The sequence below is a fragment of the Mirounga angustirostris genome, unplaced genomic scaffold (assembly GCF_029215605.1).
Source record: "Mirounga angustirostris isolate CCGP_5_RB_7025 unplaced genomic scaffold, mMirAng1.0.hap1 SCAF_3, whole genome shotgun sequence".
NCBI lineage: Eukaryota > Metazoa > Chordata > Mammalia > Carnivora > Phocidae > Mirounga > Mirounga angustirostris.
Genome location: NW_026991711.1, coordinates 92,910,672 through 92,934,509, shown reverse-complemented (window position 1 = coordinate 92,934,509; position 23,838 = coordinate 92,910,672). Strand labels below are relative to the sequence as shown.

The 23,838-nt window shown below is 42.6% G+C and overlaps 1 protein-coding gene across 4 annotated transcripts in view; it reads right to left on the bottom strand.

The window, feature by feature from the left end:
• CLASP1 (cytoplasmic linker associated protein 1) overlaps positions 1-23,838 on the bottom strand; it is a 263,675-nt gene that overhangs the window by 214,441 nt on the left and 25,396 nt on the right. For all 4 annotated transcript variants that reach the window (XM_045869025.3, XM_045869027.3, XM_054506248.2 and 1 more), the window contains exon 2: positions 15,735-16,214. In XM_045869025.3, the coding sequence (XP_045724981.1) occupies positions 15,735-15,929 (195 nt within the window). In that variant the 5' untranslated portion in view covers positions 15,930-16,214. The remainder of the gene's footprint in view (positions 1-15,734; positions 16,215-23,838) is intronic.

Genomic DNA, 23,838 nt, shown 5'->3' with positions numbered 1-23,838 from the left:
AAAAAAACAAAAAAAAAAACCTAGGCGCCTCTGACCCCAATGTCTGAGCCTCTAGTAGAGCCCTAGAGCCTCTCAAGCAATCCAAAATACAAACTTCTGACAAAATTCATAATGCCCGCAGGGGTTGTGCACCAAGGCCACTTGCCCCCAGCCAAGCTTCATTCCTTTAGGGCAACCTGTCCTCCTTACTCCATCCCTTGACATGAGGTTTGCTGAGTGGGAGCCCCTATTTTCTTACACTGTCATAACTCCCTGGCCACAGTGAGTGAGTCAAGGGTTTGGGGATGTGTCTGGGGGTTTGTGGTTGTAATCTAAGCTGGGGAAAGAGAGACACTTTCCTCTGGTGGTGAAACTGCAAGATGTGAGCCGGACTCACAGTGGACATGAGTGCAACACAGAAGAGAAGCCATGGCCAGAAAGAAGCAGAGACCTCCCCAACCTGAATCCTCACTGCTGTCCCCACAGTAATCTTAGCCACCAGCCTGGCCAGTGATCGGCCCCAATACTGCCCTTTTTCAGCTTCAACTGGTTTGAACTCAATTCCTGTACAATACAAAGTCCATCTGACTCCCTTCCCGTGATCAGAAAGTCTAGTATCAGTCCTTTTCTTCACAGAACTGTTTAAAAAAAAAAAATTCCCAGGCGCCTGGGACTCAGTCGTTAAGCCTCTGCCTTCAGCTCAGGTCATGATCCCAGAGTTCTGGGATCGAGCGCCACATCAGGCTCCCTGCTCGGCGGGAAGCCTGCTTCTCCCTCTCCCACTCCCCCTGCTTGTGTTCCCTTTCTCGCTGTCTCTCTGTCAAATAAATAAAACCTAAAAAAAAAAAAATTCCTTAGAATCATATGCAGAATCAAATAAGACTGCCCAACAAAAACAAAATTACTATTTACTTGGCGTTACTTTGCGTTTTCCAGCTTAGCCCAGTTAAGATGAGGTGACATTTCGGTTACAAGAGGTGTGAAAGCACTTGGGAAAAGGAAAGGAAAATTCCAAATAAATGGATTATGATGGGTATTTTCTCTCACAACTCTCTTGGGAGATAAATCAATATTATTCTCATTCTGTGTAGAAAAAAAAAATAAGCTAATGGGAATAAAACGACAGATAAGGAGACCAATTTCTTTAATCCAACAAAGTGGACTTTGTCGAGGTGTCAGGACTTCTTCCTCCGAACTATGGACATCTTCTCTGCAAGTGTTTAATATGCCCCAGACAGAACCTTTTCTCATCCACCTTTTAAAGGGGAAATGAGATTAACAAGAATAAAATTATTTACTTCACATCCTCTTAAGATTTGCTCTTATCTGAAAGGTTAGAAACAGAAGAAAGACTATCCAATGCTGCTCTGGCTACACAGAGATATCTTTTGCCCATGCAAAAGGAAGACTATCCGAAGAAACAGTAACACCCAGTGTGTTGGTATGTGAATGTGGTACAAACACATTCACGCACCACTGCCGGGGGGCGGGGGGGGGGCAATGTGGCCCACTCCGAGCCAGCAATTCAGGCTGAAAGGTTTTCAGAACTTTACACACACACACACACACACACAAAGGCATGAACATACACATGTTCAAGGATGCTCAGTGTCATGGTGCTTATAACAAAAAAACTAGAAACTGCGTAGGTGGTAGCACCCAACTGTGGATAAAGAAATGATGGCTAACCATTCATAGAAGAAAATAATATATTGGAATTATATTAACTCATTAGTGATCTAACTTACTGATTTGAAAAAATGAATGACACACATTTAACCAAAAAAAAAAAAAATCTCATAAAATAGCATGTGTAGGCTTAAATAAAAGAAATTAGACACAAAACACACACACAAAGAACAGGTGTAGTATGATCAGTCTTACATAAATATTCTTTCCATTTTTTTCTACCAATATAAACAATAAAATAGCTATGGCAAAAGACTAGGAGCAATTTTCAATTTTTTCATTATAACTTTATATTCAGAAGCTTCATTAGTTGGTTCTTGTTTGTACAACAGGCCCATAACACTTTTACTATAGAAAAAACAAAATTACTAGGGCGCCTGGGTGGCTCAGTTGGTTAAGCGACTGCCTTCGGCTCAGGTCATGATCCTGGAGTCCCTGGATCGAGTCCCGCATCGGGCTCCCTGCTCAGCAGGGAGTCTGCTTCTCCCTCTGACCCTCCCCCTTCTCATGTGCTCTCTCTCATTCTCTCTCAAATAAATAAATAAAATCTTTAAAAAAAAAAATAAATAAATAAATAAAAAATAAATTACTTTTTTAAATCAGCATTTGCAAAAATACTTCAATTAGGCAACCTCAAGAGAAGTGTTTGAAAAAGGATGTTCCCAAGATACATACGTAAATCACAAAGTATATAAGACTTAGGACCCTCCATCAAAGTAAGAAGTCAAAGACAAAAATTCTCCTAAATGTTCCTCCAAATTATTTGGGTTTTTTTTTCTTAAAATGTCTTCTCCAATTTAAAAACAAACATGCATCATGCAGGAAAAGAACTATCTTTTTTCACAAGGTTATCCACAGTCAATAAACTGTATCCTGAAGCCTGAAATGTTGAAGACTTCTCAAAATCATCCCAGTCCTCCCTACATCCAAACTAACAGCAAAAATCCCCATCCTGTCCTCCTCCCTAATGCCTTACTCTAATCTGCTTCTCCCCACTCCCCTGGTATTAGTCCACACCACCTTCATTAGACAGACCCCTAACTCCTAAAGCAATTTTTTAGCACCCAATGGTCCTTCAATGGCTTCCATTGCCCCTAGAGTCAGCCCCACTACCTCACCAGGCTCCTGTACATGGGATGTTGCTCAGCCTTACTAGTGTAGGACCAGCTTATCCCAGAACATGACCCTCATCAATGTCACCTGCAATATGCTTCTTTGCAGAGCCAGCTGAACAATCTCTCTTCCCTCATACAAGAGCCTAAAAGAACACCTGGTTGGCTCAGTTGGTAGAGCATACGACTCTCGATCTCAGGGATCAATACATATAAAAATACACTTTGTGTGTGTGTGTATATATGTGTGTGTATGTGTGTATAATTTTTTTTTTAAAAGTCCTAGATGCCATTCTTCCACAAAGCCTTTAAGGATGATTAAAAAGGGGCGCCTGGGTGGCTCAGTCGTTAAGTGTCTGCCTTCGGCTCAGGTCATGATCCCAGGGTCCTGGGATCGAGTCCCACATCGGGCTCCCCGCCCTGCAGGGAGCCTGCTTCTCCCTCTCCCACTCCCCCTGCTTGTGTTCCCTCTCTCGCTGAGTCTACCTCTCTGTCAAATAAATAAATAAAATCTTAAAAAAAAAAAAAAAAGGATGATTAAACAGAGAGATTCCTACCAGCAATGGAACCCGGCACAAAGCACTTCCTCCCCATCTAAAATCCCATCTATGACACTTTCCCCCAAAGTCCAAAGCCCAAGCTGATGAATTCTGTCCACAGGTATAGTGCAGCAGAATAATCCAGATCTCACTCAGTACTGTCTTGTTTCATCAGTTTTCTATGCTCTGCTTTTTTCCCCTCCTGCAAAGTGTCCTTTAATATTCTACTAAATCCAGGAAGGCATCTTGTTATTATCTGCCTTTCTGTATTCCTTGAATAATCGTTATAAAAACTTACAAGCTGACCATCTCTCCATTTCTCCACCTCTCCAATGCTGCTAGCCCAAACCAAACTTCATCACATTGTGCATGTTATATGTTCACAAATGAAGTTACCTTAAATTTTTTATGAATATAAATGGACCTAAATAAGACTAATTTGAAACATTTTTTTCTTTCTTCAAAGTAGTTCCTTTGGGGGATAACTATCAAAATATATGCTAATTCTGGGGTTCCCAGGTGGCTCAGTCAGTTAAGCATCTGCCTTCTGCTCAGGTCATGATCCTGGGGTCCTGGGATTGAGCCCCACATCACGGTGCCTGTTCAGCAAGGAGCCTGCTTCTCCCTCTCCGTCTGCTGTTCCCCCTGCTTGTTCTCACTCTCTGTTTCTCTCAAATAAATAAATAAAATCTTTTTTTAAAAAATGTTAATTCCTGCTATACAAATAGACATACAATAGACATTTTAAAAATATTTGGAGTCAACTAATAAATGAAGAAGAAATGATGAAATCAGAAAAATCACCCTATGGCAGCCAACACAGTAATAATTATTTTAGGCAAACATTATCAGTGGATGCGAAAACTGGTAGGTGAAAGTTTGGTGGAAAACAGGGTATTTACATGGTCTCAAAGTATCTCCCCACAAGATACCTATTATAAAAGAAAACAAAACAAAACAAAACAGCAATTTTCTGAAGCTACCTGGCAAAGATCTCTTTCACCAGGGAAGAGAAAGACACCACACGTCTCCTGATAGGATGTACGGAGTACACCTGCGTGGTATTCCTGCCCAAAATGCACCACCTCAATCCAATTGTGAGAAACCGTAAGCAAGATCAAATTGAAGGGCTTTACTAAATAAATGCCCTGTGCTCTTCAAAAGTATTAAGAGAGACAAGGAAAGACTGAAGATGAGCTGCCCCGGATTTAAAGAGACTATACAGATGAGAACCAAATGCAACTGTGATTCTGGATTGGAGTGTGGACTAGAAGACTGTTTTTGCTCTTGCTATAAAGGACATTAGGAGGACAAGAGGTGAAATGTCAATAAGGCTTGTAGATTAGATATATCTGTATTCTACTGATCCTAATACTGACTTAGAGAACTGTGCTAAGATGACATACATAAGCAAATGTCCTTGTTTTTAGGAAATACAGGCAAGTATTTAAGAGCAAGGAAGCACTGTGTCTACAACTTACACTCCAACAGTCCACAACTCATAACATGCATACAGAGAGAAGGACAAAACAAATGTGCTGAAGTGTTAACACCAGGATCTGGGTAAAACATATGAAAATTTTTTGCACTGTTTTTTGAAACTTTCCTATAGGTCTGAATATTTTCCAAAATAAAAAGTTTAAAAGCTGTATGTGGGGGGCATCTGGAGGGGAGCAGTCAGTTAAGCATCCAACTCCTGGTTTCCACTCAGACCGTGATCTCAGGGTTGTGAGATCGAGCCCCAAGTCAGGCTCCACACTCAGCAAGGAGCCGGCTTAAGACTCTCTCTCCCTCTGCCTCTCCCCCTGCTCTCTCTCTCTTTTCTCTAAAATAAATAAATAAATCTTTAAAAAAAAAAAAAGTGTATATGGTCATGAGTCTAGTAGGATCAAAGAACTGTTTTATTGATCTTAAATATTTTGGGTTTTTTATTAAAATAGAAAATGAGTTGCTTATCTCTCAGTCAGGACCCAGTCTCCTAAAGCAATCACTGTTAACTCTGGAGTGAATCCTTACACTCTTTTCTTTATGCTCCAATAAAGAAATTATTAAAATTGCTGCAACATTTTAAGAAAGTAGCATTGCATATTGATTCAGATGTGGGCTCTAAAGTCAGACTACTCAGATGAAAATCTTGCCTCTTACACTTTCTAGTTAAGTGACCTGAGGCAAGTCTCTTCACTTCTCTTAGGCAGTTTCCCCAACCGTAGAATGGGAATAAACATACGGTTCATCATCTAGTTTCTACGTCATGATTTAATGAGGCAGCGAATGCAAAGCTTTTAACAGTTTTGGGCACATAATGGACACTTATTAACTGTTAGCTCTTAATATTAGTCAACATTAGCTGTGGTTTACTGATTCATCCGCCTCACTGTCCGCTCCATCTTCTCACCCCAGCTGCTTCTTTTTCTTTCTGTTTTGACACTCAATTTAGAATTTCTTCTATTGTATTTAAATTTAAATTTGTATTTAAATTTTAGCTTTCTAGGGGCGCCTGGGTGGCTCAGCTGGTTAAGCGACTGCCTTCGGCTCAGGTCATGATCCTGGAGTCCCTGGATGGAGTCCCTCATCGGGCTCCCTGCTCAGCAGGGAGTCTGCTTCTCCCTCTGACCCTCCCCCCTTCTCATGTGCTCGCTCTCTCTCATTCTCTCTCTCTCAAATTAAAAAAAAAAAAAAAAAACTTAAAAAAAATAAATAAATAAATTTTAGCTTTCTAAAACAAAGTATTAAAAATAAAAAAGAGCAAGTGAAGCCCTCCTAGAACAGGGGTCCTCAACCAATGGACTGGTTTTATGAGTAGGTTTTAAGCCCACCCTTAGAATTCTTGTCCAACGGCTGTTCTGCTCTTTGCTATCAAGAGTACAGCAGCTCAAGGTTTTGTATCTTACTACCAAAGATCCGAGGCCTCTGTTCCAGGCCGAGGCCGACAAGGACTACGGGAAGGGATGCAACCTCAGCCCCACAGAGAAGTTAACCTACCGATTTTACTACCCGTAAGTCCATAATATCTCCTTCATTTTCCTTTCACTGACCACATGCTACAATGCTAAGCATGACTGGCACCTTATGTACATGGGCTCATCGGAGCTGCACAATAAAGCTGTGTAATAGGTATCACCAGACACCCATTTTACAGATAAGGAGAGTTACCTGCTCAAAAGTCGAAGTGGCAGAGCCAGGACAGGAATCCAGACTGTTCACTCAAATCTGAATTATTTCCTATATACTTTGATGCTCTTGCATACATGTAAACACATATTTAGGAAAAAATGCCATTAATTACATCCATCAAGCATACCATTTTTACTCAACAATCCACAGAAATTTTCTTTTTTTTTTGTAAAGATGTCATTTATTTGAAAGAGAGCAAAAGCAAGAGAGATCACAGAGGGAGAGGAAGAAGGAGACTCGCCGCTGAGTGGAGAGCCCGATGAGGGGCCTGATCCCAGGATCCTGAGATCATGACCTGGCCAAAATCAAGAGTCAGGAGCTCAACTGACTGCGCTACCCAGGAGCTCCAGAAATTTTCTTGAAATAACTTTTCCTGAGGTGTTTTTACTTTTGCTTAGTATCACTCACTATAGCTTTTCTACTCACATCAGAGACATCGATCTTTTTAAAATATACCCAGAGAGGACTAAAAGTACACGTTTGACAAGCACTGAGTAACACATGGAACTGTTGAACCACTACGTTGTACACCTGAAACTAATGTAACACTATGTTAACTACGTTAAAATAAAATAAAAACAATAAATGAATGAATGAATGAATGATTGCCAGAAGCACGGTGGGGTGCAGGGATGGGTAAAATGGGTAAAGAGGAGTGGGAGGTACAGGCTTCTAGTCATGGAAAGAATAAATCATTGGCATACAAGGCACTCATGGGGAATACAGTCCATGAAACTCTGATACTGTTGCATGGGGACAGATGGTAGCTACACTTGTGAGCACAGCATGATGTATAGACAAGTTAAATCACCATGTTGTGCACCTGAAATGAATGTAGCATTGTGTGCCAACTACACTCAAAAACATTTTAAAATAGGGGCGCCTGGGTGGCTCAGTCGTTAAGCGTCTGCCTTCGGTTCCGGTCATGATCGCAGGGTCCTGGGATCGAGCCCCACATCCGTCTCCTTGCTCAGCAGGGGGTCTGCTTCTCCCTCTGCCTGCGTTCCCCCTGCCTGTGCTCGCTCTCACTCTCTCCCTGACAAATAATTTTTTTAAAAAACTTTAAAAAAAACTAATAAAAAAATAAAATAAAATAAATGTTTCATAAAATGTAAATGTTGCAATCTATCTATCTCTCTCTATATATATATAAATAAAATATACCCAGAGAAATGTGGCTCTTGCAACCACTGGACAACACTGCAAGGAAACAATCTGGGAAAAACGAACAGCCTCTGCAAGGAGGCATGGCTTGATGGCAGCACCAAGCGGACCGCCAGAAAAAGAAACAGAAGTTACCTCATCTGAATCTGATAATCTTTTCTGGCTCTCCTCTCAAGGACACAATGGGGGAAAATAAAAACCTCCTTCAATGAAAGCCAAGGTTATGGAGATAGAGGCCAGGGGAATGAGAGGAACCTCCCTTACTGTCACACCTTCCCTCCCGCCCATAAAGGGCACCTGATCCAAGGCAGAGGGAAACACTGTGCTCTCTAAAGAGGCTTAACGAAAGACTAAGTCTTCTATGGTCTACAAGAGACAGTGCTGCCCAGACAGGGAGAAACAAGAAAGGAACACAGGCTTCTCTGAACCTTTAGGAACTAATTCCTTTTGATTCTTCATGACCCTATGTAATTCTGACTCTCCATCTCGGCCTCTCCAACTAACAAACCCTAACATTTTTTTTCTTCTCCACACTACAACATTTATAGACACTCCTATGATGCAATTTTACAGTTAATGATATCCTATCCTACACTGTGCACCGTCCTCTCATCTGCCTTACCTGCCCTCCCCCACCCTCACCTAGTTAGGCCATAAAGAGCATTAGGGCAGAGACAAAAGAGGCCCTAGGTTAACAGAAAATCTACAAATTTCAAATACAAAGCAGCATGGCATGGGCCTTGAGACAAGAGTGCACTGGGATGAAGTCCCATATTTAGACAGAGCTAGACTGCCCAGGCACTGGTAGTCATGGTCAGGACAGGGACTGGGCCCAATAGTCCTCACTGGACACCCAGCCCCCAGTGTAGAATCTGGCACATCATAAGTGCTTAATTAACTTCGGCTGTTACATAAGCAGCTGGGGTCAAGTCCCCAAAACCTTAGTTCCTAGATCCGTCACTTGAACAAGTTACTTGACTTACTGGGGCATCAGTCTCCTCATCTACAGAACAAAAGAACATGATCTACCCCATACGGTAATTAGAAGGTAAAAACGAACTCATATTTAGCACAATTTCTGGTACATAGTACATATCCCCAAACCATGGGTTATCATTATTATTCTACAATATTAAATACGGGTCCACAATCACTTATCCAAAACTCTGGAGCCTGATGTGTTCTGGAATACAAAATTTTTCAACTTTTACAAAAGTCAAGTAGTGCAAACAGTTACATATATAGGATAGGAAACATATATAGAGAATAGAACCTATAAGAGAGAGGGGAGGGGAGAATATATATATATATACATATACATACACATACATACATTTAACAACATCTGGGGCAGCAACCCACAATCAAATATACGAATACTTCAGCGCTGAAACATGCCCTGAGCAGGTAAGTAAAACTACACGTAGTTTCATGTCAGTTCACTGTGGTCAAACGACAAATGAAAAACACGAAGTTTGGGGGCTTGGGGGATTTTGGAACCGTGGAGAAAGGACTCTGGGACCATATTCATGAAAAACCTGGTCCGCACTGAGCTACTAAATGTGCAGGTGCCCACACGGTAAGGGTACTGCGCTGCCTGGCTGAACAGAAGGGACCGTTCACTGGGAAAGCTGCACAGCACCTCAACTCCCTCCAGCTGCGGGAGCCCATGCAGCCTCTCTGGGTCATATCTGCTTTCATCCTTCTCATCTATGGAAGGGGGGGGACGGGGGACACAACAGTGACTGGAGGTACATACAAAAATCTACTCCACCATTCTTTTCACTCTTCAAGTTTTAATAAAGGAAGAGACCAGATCAAGGAGGGCAACCATATGCAAAATCTGGGGGTTTCCTTTTAATGTCTGAGTAATCTAGAAAAGAAACGTCATGCACAAGAAGATTCTCCCCTCTCCTTTTGTGTCTCCCACAGTCACTGGGACAACAAAGACACTAAGTGCTTCCATGTTGAACAGCACCCCACGGCGCAGCCCTCTGGTGTTCTGACATACAATGGCCTTATACTGATTCCTCAATCCCCAAGATGACTTCTATTATCCAAGAAAGTCCAAAGCCAACTCACAGTAGATGATCAGTGACAGGCTAATAGAATGCAAACTGATCATAATATGAGTCTGAATAAGAGAGGGCTAAAAAAGGCAAGATTTCTCAAAATTCAGATAAGGTGCTCCAAAAACAAACCGTATTCTACTTAACCTATACTAGTGCTCTCCTCATCCCCCCATTTTTTTTTTAAAGATTTTATTTATTTATTCATGAGAGACAGAGACAGAGAAGCAGAAGGAGAAGCAGGCTCCCAAGGAGCAGGGAGCCCAATGCGGGACTCGATCCCAGGACCCCGGGATCATGACCTGAGCCGAAGGCAGTCGCTTAACCATCTGAGCCACCCAGGCGCTCTCCCCATCCCAAAATTATAAGCCTACTCTTCTGCCAGATGAATCATGAATGGTTCCCAACACTAAAGGAAAAGTATTTACAGGGGCGCCTGGGTGGCTCAGTCAGTTAAATGTCCAACTCTTGGTTTTGGCTCAGGTCATGATCTCAGGGTCATGAGATCGAGCCCCATGTCGATCACCACACTGGGTGTAGAGCCTGCTTAAGATTCTCTCTCTCTCCCTCTAGCCCTCCCCACCATGCTTAGAAAGAAAGAAAGAAAGAAAGAAAGAAAGAAAGAAAGAAAGAAAGAAAGAGGAAAAAAGGAAAGAAAGAAAGAGAAAGAAAGAAGAAAGAAAAGAACTAAGGAAGGAAGGGAAAAAAAGGTATTTACACATAGTAGGTGCTCAGTGTTCTAGTCTGGGGGCTGGAAAACTACAGTCCATGAGCCAAACTGGTTCTCCATCTGTTTCTATAGATTAAGTTGTTTGGGAACACAGCCATACCCATTCATTTGTGTGTTGCCCGTGGCTGTTTTTGCACTAGAATGGCCCGAACTAGTTAAATATTTGTGAGAAATCCATATGGCCCACTGAGCCTTAAATATTTACTATGTGGCCTTTAAGAAAGTTTGCAGACGCTGTTCTTGTGAGAGGGGCAGAGGCTAGGAAATCAGGGAGACATATGTTGAAGTCCCAATTCCATAATCACTAGTAGGAATTACCTCATAATTCTGGGTGATCTCAGTTACCTCATGTATAAAATCAGGGTAGCACCACCCACCTTGCAGGGGCATTGCAAAGATTAAATGAGATAAGACAGGTAACATCCTGAACACATAGTAACTAAATAATAAAGGGTAGCTGTTAAACTCCAATTAATGCCAAATACAAATTTGTTTACCAAGTTAAGAAATAATCAAATGTAAAATGATTCAAGCCCCAGCCAACTATTTTTTTAAATGAGACTGCTCTGACATTCATCTAGATTCTCTGTTAAGGAATAACAATACCCAAATACTACTGTTTTGAAAGCCTAAAATTGTTTCCATTTTCTCCTTCTTTTTAGTCCTTAATTAAAAAAAAAAATCAAGAAGCCAAGCTGAAAAGTTTTAATATAAAGTGAATCCTTTCAATCCATAATATATAAAGTATGTCAAATAAAACCTAAAATGCACCTGAGGCTCTAATGAGAAATCTTGATCTATGATTAAAAGGGGTGGGAAGGAAATAGGGATGCCTGGGTGGCTCAGTCGGTTAAGCAACTATCTTCAGCTCAGGTCATGATCTCAGGGTCCTGGAATCAAGCCCCATGTCAGGCTCCTTGCTCAGCAGGAAGCCTGCTTCTCCCTCTCCCTCTGCCTGCCATTCCCCCTGCTTGTGCTCTATCAGATAAATAAATACATCTTTAAAAAAATAAAAATAAAAACAGAACAATCCACAAGGACAAAAGGCAAATGGCAAACACATATGACAAGCTGATTTCCATAATACAGAAATGGACTGTACAAATTAACACCAAAACATAGAAAAAACAGACAAAGGATATAAGCAGTCGACAGGAAAAAAATACAAGTGGTTAGTAAACAAAAAATGTACATTTCACCCAAAATTATAGAGAAACAAAAATTGAAAAGATACACTTTTATACTATCATTTTAGCAAAAATGAAAGACTTTGATAATACCCAGCATCTGAAAATAGATAGGGAACCAGCACTCATACATTCATGCATAGAGTAGAGCAACCTTTGTGTAGAACAATTTGGGAGTATATGTCAAAATTAGAAATTGCATAACCTGTGGAGCACCTGGGTAGCTCCGTCGGTTAAATGACTACTCATGATCAGCTCAGGTCATGATCTCAGGGTCCTGGGATCAAGCCCCACGTCAGGCTCCCTGCTCAGCAGGGAGTCTGCTTCTCCTTCTCCCTCTGCTGCTCCTCCTGCTTGTGCTTTCTCTCTCAAATGAATTTTAAAAATCTTTTTAAAAAAAGGAGGGGGGGCCTAAAAGGTAAGTTTCCAGATTTTGGTAAAGCTACTAGGATTACTTGCCGAACAGTCTAAGCTCCTGAGTTCACTCATGCAACCAGTATTCGTTGAGCACCTTCTATGTTCCAGGCTCCGGGCTCCAGGTGTGCAGAGGGCTCGGTGTCACCACACTGAGAGAGCTTATAAAGAAAGGGGGTGCTCCGTACTGTGTAACATTAGAACCATCTGACATGGCCCAGACCGTAAAGTCTTCGGTATGAAGCTGTGTAAGGTATTAGAGCTTGGAGGCTCCCAAGAGATGACCTGGTCCAACACCAGCATTGCACAGACACGTCAAGTGACTTGTCCATGATCACATGCAACTCGGTAGCAAACCCCGCCTTCCTGACTTCTCCTTCACACCAAGCTGTCTTCCTTAGATATTACTTCGAGAAGGGTCAAATCTTAATCTTTCACACTTTTGTGACCCTGAAAACGCTATTCTGAAAAAAACTACCCAATCTTCAAACCTTGGATTCCTCCAGACAGTGCTGTCATGTTCTTCTGGCTTCCCACCCAATTCTGTGGGTCTCTGCTACTGCTCCTGCTATACTATACTGGAACCCTTGGCTTGCTGATCAGTGCTCTCCCTCCCCGCTCCCCCTGTACTAGGAGCTCCTGGAAGACAGGAACCAGTCTTGATAACCATCACTAATATCCCAGTGCTTGTTATGGGGCAGACATGAGACAACTTGATACACCGTCTCATTTATTTTTTGTTGTTGTTTAGATATGCACTTCATTTTTTATTTAAATTCGATTAATTAACATATAGTGTATTATTGGTTTCAAAGATAGAGGTCAGTGACTCATCAGTCTTATATAATATCCAGTGCTCATTACATCACGTGCCCTCCTTAATGCCCATCACCCAGTTACTCCATCCCCCCACCCTCCTCCCCTCCAGCAACCCTCATTTTGTTTCCTATGATTAAGAGTCTCTTTTGGGGGGCGCCTGGGTGGCTCAGTCGTTAAGCGTCTGCCTTCGGCTCAGGTCATGATCTCAGGGTCCTGGGATCGAGCCCCGCGTCGGGCTGCCTGTTCAGCAGGAAGCCTGCTTCTAGCTCTCCCCCTCCCTCTGCTTGTGTTCCCTCTCTTGCTGTGTCTCTCTCTGTCAAATAAATAAAATCTTTAAAAAAAAAAAAAAAAAGAGTCTCTTTTGGGTTTGTCTCCCTCTCTGATTTTGTCTTGTTTTATTTTTCTCTCTCTTTCCCTATGCTCCTCTGTTTGTTTCTTAAATTCCACATATGAGTGAAATCATATAACAATTGTCTTTCTCTGATCGACTTATTTCACTTAACGTAACACCCTCTAGTTCCATCCATGTCATTGCAAATGGCAAGATTTCAATTTTGTTCATGGCTGAGTAGTATTCCATTGTATGTATATATACCACATCTTCTTTATCCATTCATTTGTTGATGGACATCTGGGCTCTTTCCATAGTTTGGCTGTTGTGGACATCACTGTTACAAACACCGGGGTGCAGGTGCCCCTTCGGATCACTACATCTGCATCTTTGGGGTAAATCCCTAGTAGTGCAATTGCTGGGTCATAGGGTAGCTCTGTTTTCAGCTTCTTGAGGAACCTCCATACTGTTTTCCAGAGTGGCTGCACCAGTTTGCATTCCCACCAACATACACTGTCTCATTTAGTGCTCATAATAACTCAGTTATCCCAACACTGTAGATGAGGGAACTAAAGCCCGAAGCCAAAGCCAGGAGAGGTTAAGAGAGCTCACACAGTATAGCAGACTCTCTGGGTTACCTATTTAACATCCCTATTACCTCAGTCCCATCCCTAACTTCCTTCTTCAACCCATAATATAAAGCATGAGTTTTATATATTAACAGAAGTCTGATATTGCTCAAAGGTCTGATGTTGCACAGTTGCACATTATGGTTGGAGTAGAGCTCTTTGTTTCATTATCTGCCCTTACTGGACTGGACGCCTAGGGAGTACTTATTCACTCATGGAACCAGTATTTGTTGAGCAGGAGTCTGACAGTATTCAAATATCCCCCCTCCTTCACATGGCCATATGCTTCACTCAAAGGAGGCTGGACTCTTCTTGAGATCAGGAAGTCAAGCATGATGGTGGAAAACAATCATGGACACCCATCTATTTTCCAGCAATGCTGGGGTGGCCATGCAAAGCCATTCTGGCCAATCTGATGTAAAAAGGTCTGCCGGGGAGCTTCTGACAAAGGTTTCCCTCCAAGTAAAAGACACAAGCAGACATTCTTCTTCCCTGGACACTGCCTTAGCTACTGCAGACTTCTTAAACTCTGAAAGAAAATCACTCAATCTCCTGATAGCAGTTTGAAGCCAATGAGTCAGTCCTCAGTTACTCTCAGGCAAAAACATCGCAATGTGCACCCAGAGTGGTGCAACTGGGATTCCAACCCAGACAAAGTGACTTTACAGCCCCCAACAATGGAGCGACCAGACCCTCTACCACCTCCCTGTCTGTAACACCCCCATCACCCAACACCAAGGCTGAGCACATAAGCAGCACTTGTCATGCACAGCTAAATAAATAAATAGATGAATGAAACAGAAATTAAGCTCAGCCTTCAAAGACAGGATAAATTTTATATGCAATTGTAAGTAAAATATCAGGGTCCTAGGTAACATCCTTAATGAGTATAAAGCCTGCTGACTCTTAGATGAGACCAAGGTTTAATGCATTTGGAAAACAAGAGTCTACCCTAGAGGAAACAAAAAAATCCTACACGCACCAGTTTCCAAGTCCAAACCAATCTCAGAAGACTGAGCCAATAAAAAAGCACAACAGATTCTGTTTCCTGTGAGCCCATTTCTCAATGTCTATAGCACCTATTAGGAGTCATACCAATGCCCTACTCTTCCATCCCGGTCTTGACCCAAAGGGGCCATCCCCTTGGCAAACTAAAAGACAGGTAGAGAATGACACCTCTGCAGCACAAGTCCAGTCCAGTTTTTAGTCACGAAACCTTAATCCTTGAATGGTAAAATGGTCAACCTTCACAACTCATTTGGGTCTTGGGATCCCTGCCTGCACCCCCTACCCACCAAAGGCACATGCCCACCTCAATCTTTAGAACTTGAAGGATATCCTCCAGGCCATTACATACAAGTCACAGAAGAGTCCTTGGCAACCCATACTATTTCTAGCCAGGTACCTAGGCCAACTTCAAAACAGTGACCTGAAGGTAAAATGTTCCAGACGCTATCGCCAATTCCATTCCCTACAGGAAATCCGTGAAGACATCTGCTATTCGTGAAGGACCACTCACCAACGTCTCATGACCCTTTCAGTGCAAGATAGAACATTCACTTTAACTTCAAGGCTGCAAATGATCGTAAACTTTCCAACATAAAAGCCTCTCTTTAATCTGTTTACTTGGCCTTCTCTCAAAGTGCTAAAGCAGTGCTCGCTTCGGCAGCACATATACAAAGTGCTAAAGCATAAGGATTTTTTGATCCCCAACAAGAATTAAAGAAAACCCTACTTGCTCCAGAATAAAACCAAATGCCACAGCCTACGTGAGTGTCTTACTAGAAGCCAAGGAATTGTGCTGACTGCTCCCAAACGAGTCTTTTTTCTAAGGACCAATTCTGACCCACCGAGGCAGCCCAGCCACCTACACCAGTGCCTTCTAAAGCACAGCTTACCTTGTAATTGCTAGAGTTCACCCAAGAGGTAGCAAGCCCATCCACAAGTTTATCTAACATGGTCTGGTCATGTTCAAGGTCAGCAGACTTCTGTTTGTCTGAGAAATAGTCTATAAGTTCTTGGCCAACCTGCAGTCGTTTCCCCACATCCTTCTGCAACACCTGTGCCAGGCAGGACTCCATGCGAGGCTCCATGGTGGAATTCAAATCCAGATCCGGCAGAAGCTAGAGGGCAGTCAGGGTGACACCCTCCCAGTAAATGTACCCAGGAGGTTGCCTCTTTGTTCGCTGAAAGCTACTAAGAGCCTGTGTTTCAAAGATGCAATCCGGGGAATGGCAACAATGCACCATGTGTGTCTGAAGAGCAGCTGGTAGGATATTAAAAGTCCAATTTAAATAACTAGTAGAAGATAAAGGAGTGAGTGGCCAAGTGAGGTTCTACTATTGGGTCTGAAATTCTTCATAATTCAGCAGTCCATTCTGAAAAGGGAAAGAGAACGACAAATCAGCACAGATAACATAACTTCCAAATGTTATGAAACATTAAATCAAAGACAAAGCAATCCACGCTGCAGAATCATTTATAATCACAAGTGGAGTGAGAAGCATGAACGCTTGGCAACCATATCAGAATAACATAATTATTATTTTTACCAGGAAGAACATGGAAGCCCAAAGCAAAGAGCCAATGAGCTACACAGTTGGTAGGTTGATGTTTTTCACAACTTTCCAGCTTGTAAATGAGCCAGTCAGGAAAGCAATCTTCTGCTTCAGCTAGCATATTTATTTGTATCTTAAATTTTGCTTCCCACCAAAAACCTAACACCACTCTGTGTGTGAATCACTGGAGGTACTGTAGCTTATTGCCTTACTCTGAGTTTTCTAAAAAAAAAAAACCAGTGCTGGAAATGGGGCAGACTCCATAGAAACACCATTGACCAAAGGGGCCAGCCTGGTAACATGGACCAAAGACAGCACCTCCATCAAACTTCTTGCTCGGTAGCTTGACAACAGAATGAACAGTCTTCCCTGCCTCTTCCTTCTCCCTTCAACAAAGAAGAGGGGGTGATGGGAGGGAGAAATGTGAACAGGCCCAAATGCTGATCACTTATGGGACAGTATTCTCAGCTGACAACAGCACCATTTGGACCTGGTATTATGTTATATATAAAATCAGGAGATCTCAAGATCATGTTACGGGAAAGTTGTAGCAAAATTGTTTTCATTAGACAAACTCAGTAAGCTGAACAGTTAATCTATGGCTGCTGGAGCAACTGTACATATCTATTTCTAACTTCAATTTCTTCTCTTGATTCTTTTCATTCTAACCTAAGAAGACTCACAGAAAACCTGTCTTCAAGATGCAGCACCTCCCTGACTCTGTACTAAATAGAACTGTTCCTCACAGCAACAGTCAATCCCAGCTCTCAGGGGTTCTAGCAGGTAAATATGAACTTATACATCAAGGAAAATTACAAGTCTGTGCAGAGGAATTCTTCCCCTTTCTAACATCACCTCATCCATCCCTACCCTCAGGATAAAGAGCACAGTGCACTTCCTGAGTTCCAGAATCAGAGACTTCTGACACCAATAGGAATCATTTAAGTCGAGTCATTCAATGCGCAAGACCCTCCTTCAAAAGACCCTGACACACGATTACCCATCTGGGGGTAGGGGCTGGGGGCAGGACAGCATTCGAGAAGACCCACTATCTCACATGGCAGAGGAGATAGCTGCTTTCCAGTCACTTCCATACCCTGGAGCTGGTCCCTCCTTCATAAGAAGGATCTTCAAGTACATAAAAGCAGCTATTACCCTTCATTCCAATTTTTAGTCCGAACAAAATATCCCCAGTTCCTTAATCAGATCCTATGTTGGTCTAAAGAAGGCATCAGTGATACAGGAAAACTGGAGAAACGAACAGAACGTTTTCTTTCTTGGCCCAATACTAGCCCAAGAAGCAAATCAAACAAGGGTGGGTTTGTGGTGGATTAAAAATGACCACAAATTCTTGGTTTCTTTTCCCCCACCAAGGTGGGGCCTTAGTCCCCTCCCACAGTGACCCGAAGTTGGCCCTGTGACCTGCTTTGGCCAGTGGCAAGTCAGCAACTGCAAAAGAAAGCAGAGATTTGATAGGCAAGCACTGCAGCTCACCCTCTTAGAATGCCGCCCTGGGCCTGCCATGCGATGAGGAAGCTTCTGGAACTGGAGAGGCCATGTGGAAGAGAACCAACACACCCCAACCAGCAGCCAGAAGCACTGCCGGACTTGTGAGTGAGTCCACTGGGGACCACTTAGCCCTTTCAGTCATCATCTGACTGCAGCTACACAAATAAGTCTAAGGAGACAAGCAAAAAAAACTACCCAGCCAAACCACAGAATTATGAGAAATAATATTTCATTGTTGTTTTAAGCCACTAAGTTTGCAGTCGTTTGTTATATACCAACAGATAACAGATGTACTCTGCCTTCCCCTAAACATCTATCTTTCATTCTCACTGAAGAGAATCTCCCATCCTTTACTCCTTCAAGGGGCCTAAAATCAACAGATGTTAACCAATAATAATAATCACACAGTTTTTAAGCATCTACTTGAGGTGTCAAGTTCCATTCTAGATTATTTATATTATCTTTAATTCTCCAACCAACTGTATAAAGTAGGTATTTAAATCCCTATTTTACAGATAAAGAAACTGAGGTAAGTAATTTTCCAAGGCCACATGGCCAATTAGTTTCCTTTCCCCGCCTTCAAACACTTGTGATCGTTAAGTCTGGCCTAGGGTGCCTGGGTGGCTCAGTCATTAAGCCTCTGCCTTTGGCGCAGGTCATGATCCCAGGGTCCTGGAATGGAGTGCAGCATCGGGCTCCCTGCTCAGGGGGGAATCTACTTCTCCCTCCCCCACTCCCCCTGCTTGTGTTCCCGTTCTCTCTCTGTCTCTGTCAAATAAATAAATAAAATCTTAAAAAAAAAAAAAAATAAGTCTGGCCTAGTTCTGCTCTCACTCAGGGAAAGGAGGTCAGACTTCATGCTCAGGTAGGAAGCAACAGGCAAGAACAAAGTCTCCATTGCTAGGAGAGGAATGATCCCATTCACTCAAGTCTCTATGGTAATTTTTAAAACATGTATTATATAAAAAGCTCCCCTTCGATTAGAATTGTCTAAAATTTCTAACAAATAAAAGTATATGTTTCTTGCAGGTAACTATGCAATAAAGGCTTAACATACTCAAAAGTAGGTCACAAATTCCTACGTACAAAATCCACAGAATGAAAGACACTGGAAGCCGCTAGACATTAAGCAGACTGGGTTCTCTCTTTTCTCCTTTTCTCCTTAAATTAAAAAAAAGAAAGAAAGAAAGTAACTGATAATCCTCTCTTTTTTAAATTTTATTTATTTATTTGACAGAGGCAGAGAGCACAAGCAGGGGGAGCTGCAGCAGAGAGGGAGAAGCAGGCTCTCCACTGAGCAGGGAGCCTGATGCAGGGCTCAGTCCTAGGACCCTGGGATCACGACCTGAGCCGAAGGCAGATGCTTAACCGACTGAGCCACCCAGGTGCCCCTGATAATCCTCTATTTGTTTTTACTAAACTGGATTTTTAGGGTACCTTTTTCTGATGCTCTTGAGCATTTTCTCCATCTCTGCTTTCAAAGGCCTTCAGGGAATATCAATCACATGGTCCCAGTTCATGAGGTACAAAAGTGAAAAATCTCCCTCCCACTCCTGCTCCCAAGTCACCTTGTTTCCCTGCCTAAAAGCAAATAATGTCCCTAGTTTCCTGTGATATTTTTAGCGATCCAAGTAAATAAATATGTGTCCTTCTCCCTGTACCCCCCCCCAGGAATTTTCTAAGCCAACAAAAATACAAGCAAAATTTCATATAGCAACAGAATTATAAAAATGTTATATTAAAAATGCAGAAAACAGAATACAAACAAACAAGAGGAGGAGGTAAAAATCTCTTCCTTCCACCCACATCCTGTCCAGGCTCTCTACCAGGGAAGAGCGCAACAAGGAAACAGGTCTAAAGCTAACCTGGAACCTAAGGTCCCAAACGTTACCCGTGGCTGAACCAAATAAAAACCAGGTCTGTTATATGTAAGGCATTACTGGAAGGCACTGGGACATGAGAGTAAACAGGACTCAGCCCTTACCCCGAGAGAGCTTACAAAACCAGCACAGCACCTACTCACATCAGTTCTGAAATCATCATTCAGGAGAGTGGCATCACACAGGTGACTACCTGACAGCAGTACTAACGTTAGAAATTACTCAGGGGGCGCCTGGGGGGCTCAGCTGGTTAAGCATCCGACTCTTGATTTCAGCTCAGGTCATGATCTCAGGGTGGTGAGATCAAGCCCCACGTCAGGCTCCAAGCTCAGTGGGGGAGTCGGCTTGGGATTCTCTATCTCCCTCTCCCTCTGCGCGCCTCCCCTTCCCTCCCTCTTTAAAGAAAAAAAATAAAGAAATTACTCAGAATGTTGGACTGAATAAATCACGGGGATGAAAGCTACAACACAGGGAATACAATCAACAGCATCGTATGTACAGAGACGGTAGCTACACTTGTGAGCACAGCATAATGTAGACTTGGGGAATCACTATGTTGTACACCTGAAACTAATGCGACTCTGTGTGTCAACTATACTTCAATAAAAAGAAAAAAAAAATTACTCAGAATGTAACACTATTTCTAAGTTTTAAAAAAAGTTCTACTTGCACACATTTTCCAAAATAAGAGAAATGTAAAAATGATATAAAAGGAAAGGTAGGTACCTTAGAATAGCCAAGTACCTTTCCTCCTCTTAATTTATCAGGCTAAGTGTTCTTTAGTAAGATCTCACCATGAAAGCCATGGAGCCCACTAGATGTTACTGTATCAGGCCCTGGAAAAGGGACACATTCCAGGTATTTCTGAAAAAATGCCCCAGCTCCTCTAAAACGCCTCCCCAACTGCAAAGGGCCCTTCCATTCCCCAACATCACCACTGTTCTCTGCCCCCAGTACAGCAGTTAGGTTGCAAGCCCCCCAACCTTTTCCTGCCACATCATCTTGGTCTATACCTATGAGGGAAAAACAATAAGAGGTCAAGACAATGGTCCTATGGTCATTCTCCTTTACAGTACCCAGGAAAGTAGAAATTAACAGAGCAATGTTTACAAGAACAATAGCCCTACTCCTGCTAGGGACCAACAGGAAGAAGTTAAAAAATATCAGCTTCAACAAGAATGAAGAAACACGCAATTAGAGAGCCTGAGGTAATGAAAAGAACAACACAGTAAAGAATTCCAGCCTCCAGTCCTGACTCTGCCATTTCCTGAGTGGCACTGGGGAGAATATTGGCTCTACATTCATTATATAAGAAGATGAATGGAAAGGGTTTGCATAGGACATTTTTAAAAATTAGCTCCTGGGGTGCCTGGGTGGCTCAGTTGGTTAAGCATCTGCCTTCGGCTCAGGTCATGATCTCAGGGTCCTGGGATCAAGCCCCATGTTGGGCTCCCTGCTCAGCGGGGAGCCTGCTTCTCCCTTTCCCTCTACTGCCCCCCCACTTGTGCTCTCAAATCAGTATATAAAATCTTTAAAAAAAATTAGCTATCTCTATCCCCTTAATTACCATAATTATTGTGTGGCACTTAGGTACCCAACTATAGAGGTGTATTAACAATGGAGGATGGGGGGAGGGTGGGAGAGAACAGAACCAACTATAAACTGCTCTGTAGACTTCCCCATAAGAGAAGTTACAAGTAGGACCATTTTTACCTACTAGTTCAAAATAAGTTTCTCGTAAGTCTGTGGGTTAGCTGGGCCCAGCTAGAAGGTTCTTTCTACAAATCTCGCCTGGCATCATTCATGCCACTGTTGTCATCTGTCGGCTTCACTTGGGTTCAAGAGTCCACAATGGCATCACTCACATGTCTGACACACTGATGCCGGCTGTTGGCTGGACCTCTTGCCACATAACCATTCAGTAACCTAGCCTGCAGCTCTATACAGAGTATTCCAAGGTAGCAAAGGGGGAAGGTACCAGGCCTCTCAAGGCCTAGAATCCAGAACTTGCAAATCACTTCTGCTACATTCTGCGGTCAAAGCAAGTCACAAGGCCAGCCCAGATTAAGTGTGAGGAAATGGATTCTACCAATTAATAGGAGGGCTGCAAAATGTTGTGGTCATGTTTTTCAATCTAACTAACACATATACTTTCAATGGATATTTGCAGAATGAATAAATGGATAAATAGATGGGATGAGTACATTTGTATTCTGGTTACTCATTACCAGTTCATCTCAATTATTTTTATTGATTCATCATATATCACATCTCACTATAGAAAATACAACAGAAATAACCATAATCTATAGCTTGACTTGAAAATGCTTCCAACTTGGGGGCGCCTGGGTGGCTCAGTTGGTTAAGCGACTGCCTTCGGCTCAGGTCATGATCCTGGAGTCCCTGGATCGAGTCCCGCATCGGGCTCCCTGCTCAGCGGGGGGTCTGCTTCTCCCTCTGACCTGCTTCCCTCTCGTGCTCTCTGTCTCTCATTCTCTCTCTCAAATAAATAAATAAAAATCTTTAAAAAAAAAAAATGCTTCCAACTTACTTGGAGAGAACAAAATGCACAAAAAGCTTGTCAATGTAATAATTCAACACAAATATAGGGTGCACATTAGATTTCACAGGTGGAATATTGTACCCGTCAAGTAAGGAGTATGTATAAGTACTGTGGCAATTCAGAAGGGATGGATCGAGAAGTCCTGGAATGACCAAGTTAAAACTACATTACGTCCATCAGGTAATAGGGTGCACTTAATAGGGGAAATGATAAAACTTAATGGGGGGGGGAAGCATAAGCAAATGAGGGAGGAGGACACTTGTAAATGGTTGAGGGAAGAAGCGTGCTGAGACCATGAAATACCTGTGACATAGGTGGGCATCATTACTCTCATTTCAAAGATAAAGAAATGAAACTCAGGAAGGCTCAAAACAACAAAAAAACTACCCAGAGTTTTAAAGCTAATAAGGTCAGGCAGTAATTGAAAACCAGAGCTGCGCAGTCTTACGGCTTGTATTCTTAACACTATATTACAACACTCTACGACCACATTGAAAATCCAAAGTACAGGCACTTACTTAATATTAAAACACAAAAATGGTAAATAGCTATAGCATGTGGGGCATAAGAAGCAGAGGATTAGGAAACAAATCAAATCACAAGTACTTAGGAAGCTTTAATAAAATAATATTCCATATAATAGTACCAAGAAGGACAATTTAAACTAGCAGCACAACGAAGTGAATAACAAATCAAAAATCTCCCTGGAAAATATGTAGAAAGCAGTCATAATACTTTAAAGGTCAACTCCGGAAGGCAGAAATTAGCAGAATTTACTCACATTCAGTCAAAAGCTGACTGAATGTGAGTAAAGAAGTAAAGAAGAAAGTAAAGAAGAAGTAAAGAAGTAAAGAAGAAAAGGTGTGTTTCTATCAATAAGACAAACTTTTTTGCACTGTAATGATTTCTATAATATGATCTGAAATTTTACAAAGACACTCTGCCTTGCCCTGCCAGCAACAAATCTCTGTTCTCACTCTTCCTTCTCTTCCCCCTCAGCCCACCCACTTCTGAGCCCACACATTCACTCAGTGAACATTTACTCTGGGCCTGTGACATGACTGGCGTGTACTATGCCAACGGCCGGAAATCACAGAACGTAAAGCTTGGCTCAGGCCCCCGAGGAGGAGCCCACTGCCCGGAAGAAGTAAGAGACAGAAATGCAAATAGCTGCAATAGTATCCGTAGGAGTCCTAAGCAGGATGTTTGTAGAAGGTGCTGCAGGTGGCAGAGAAAGGAGACGGAAGGCTGCCTGAGGAAATCCAAGTGGGAAGTTCAGGGCCGGGGCAGGGCAGCTCACGCCGAGCAGATACAGCACTCACTCTCCCAGCCAGCCCTGGCTTTCATTTGTCAGCCAGCGGTCACTGGCTAGCTCGAGGCAGGTTGGGCCTCCAGCCTCCCTGTCTCCCTCCTTCCCTGCCTCAGCATCCTTCAATGGCCTCGCTCTTCAGCCACCTCGACCTCTAACCTTCCAGGTGTCTGCTCTCAGGTA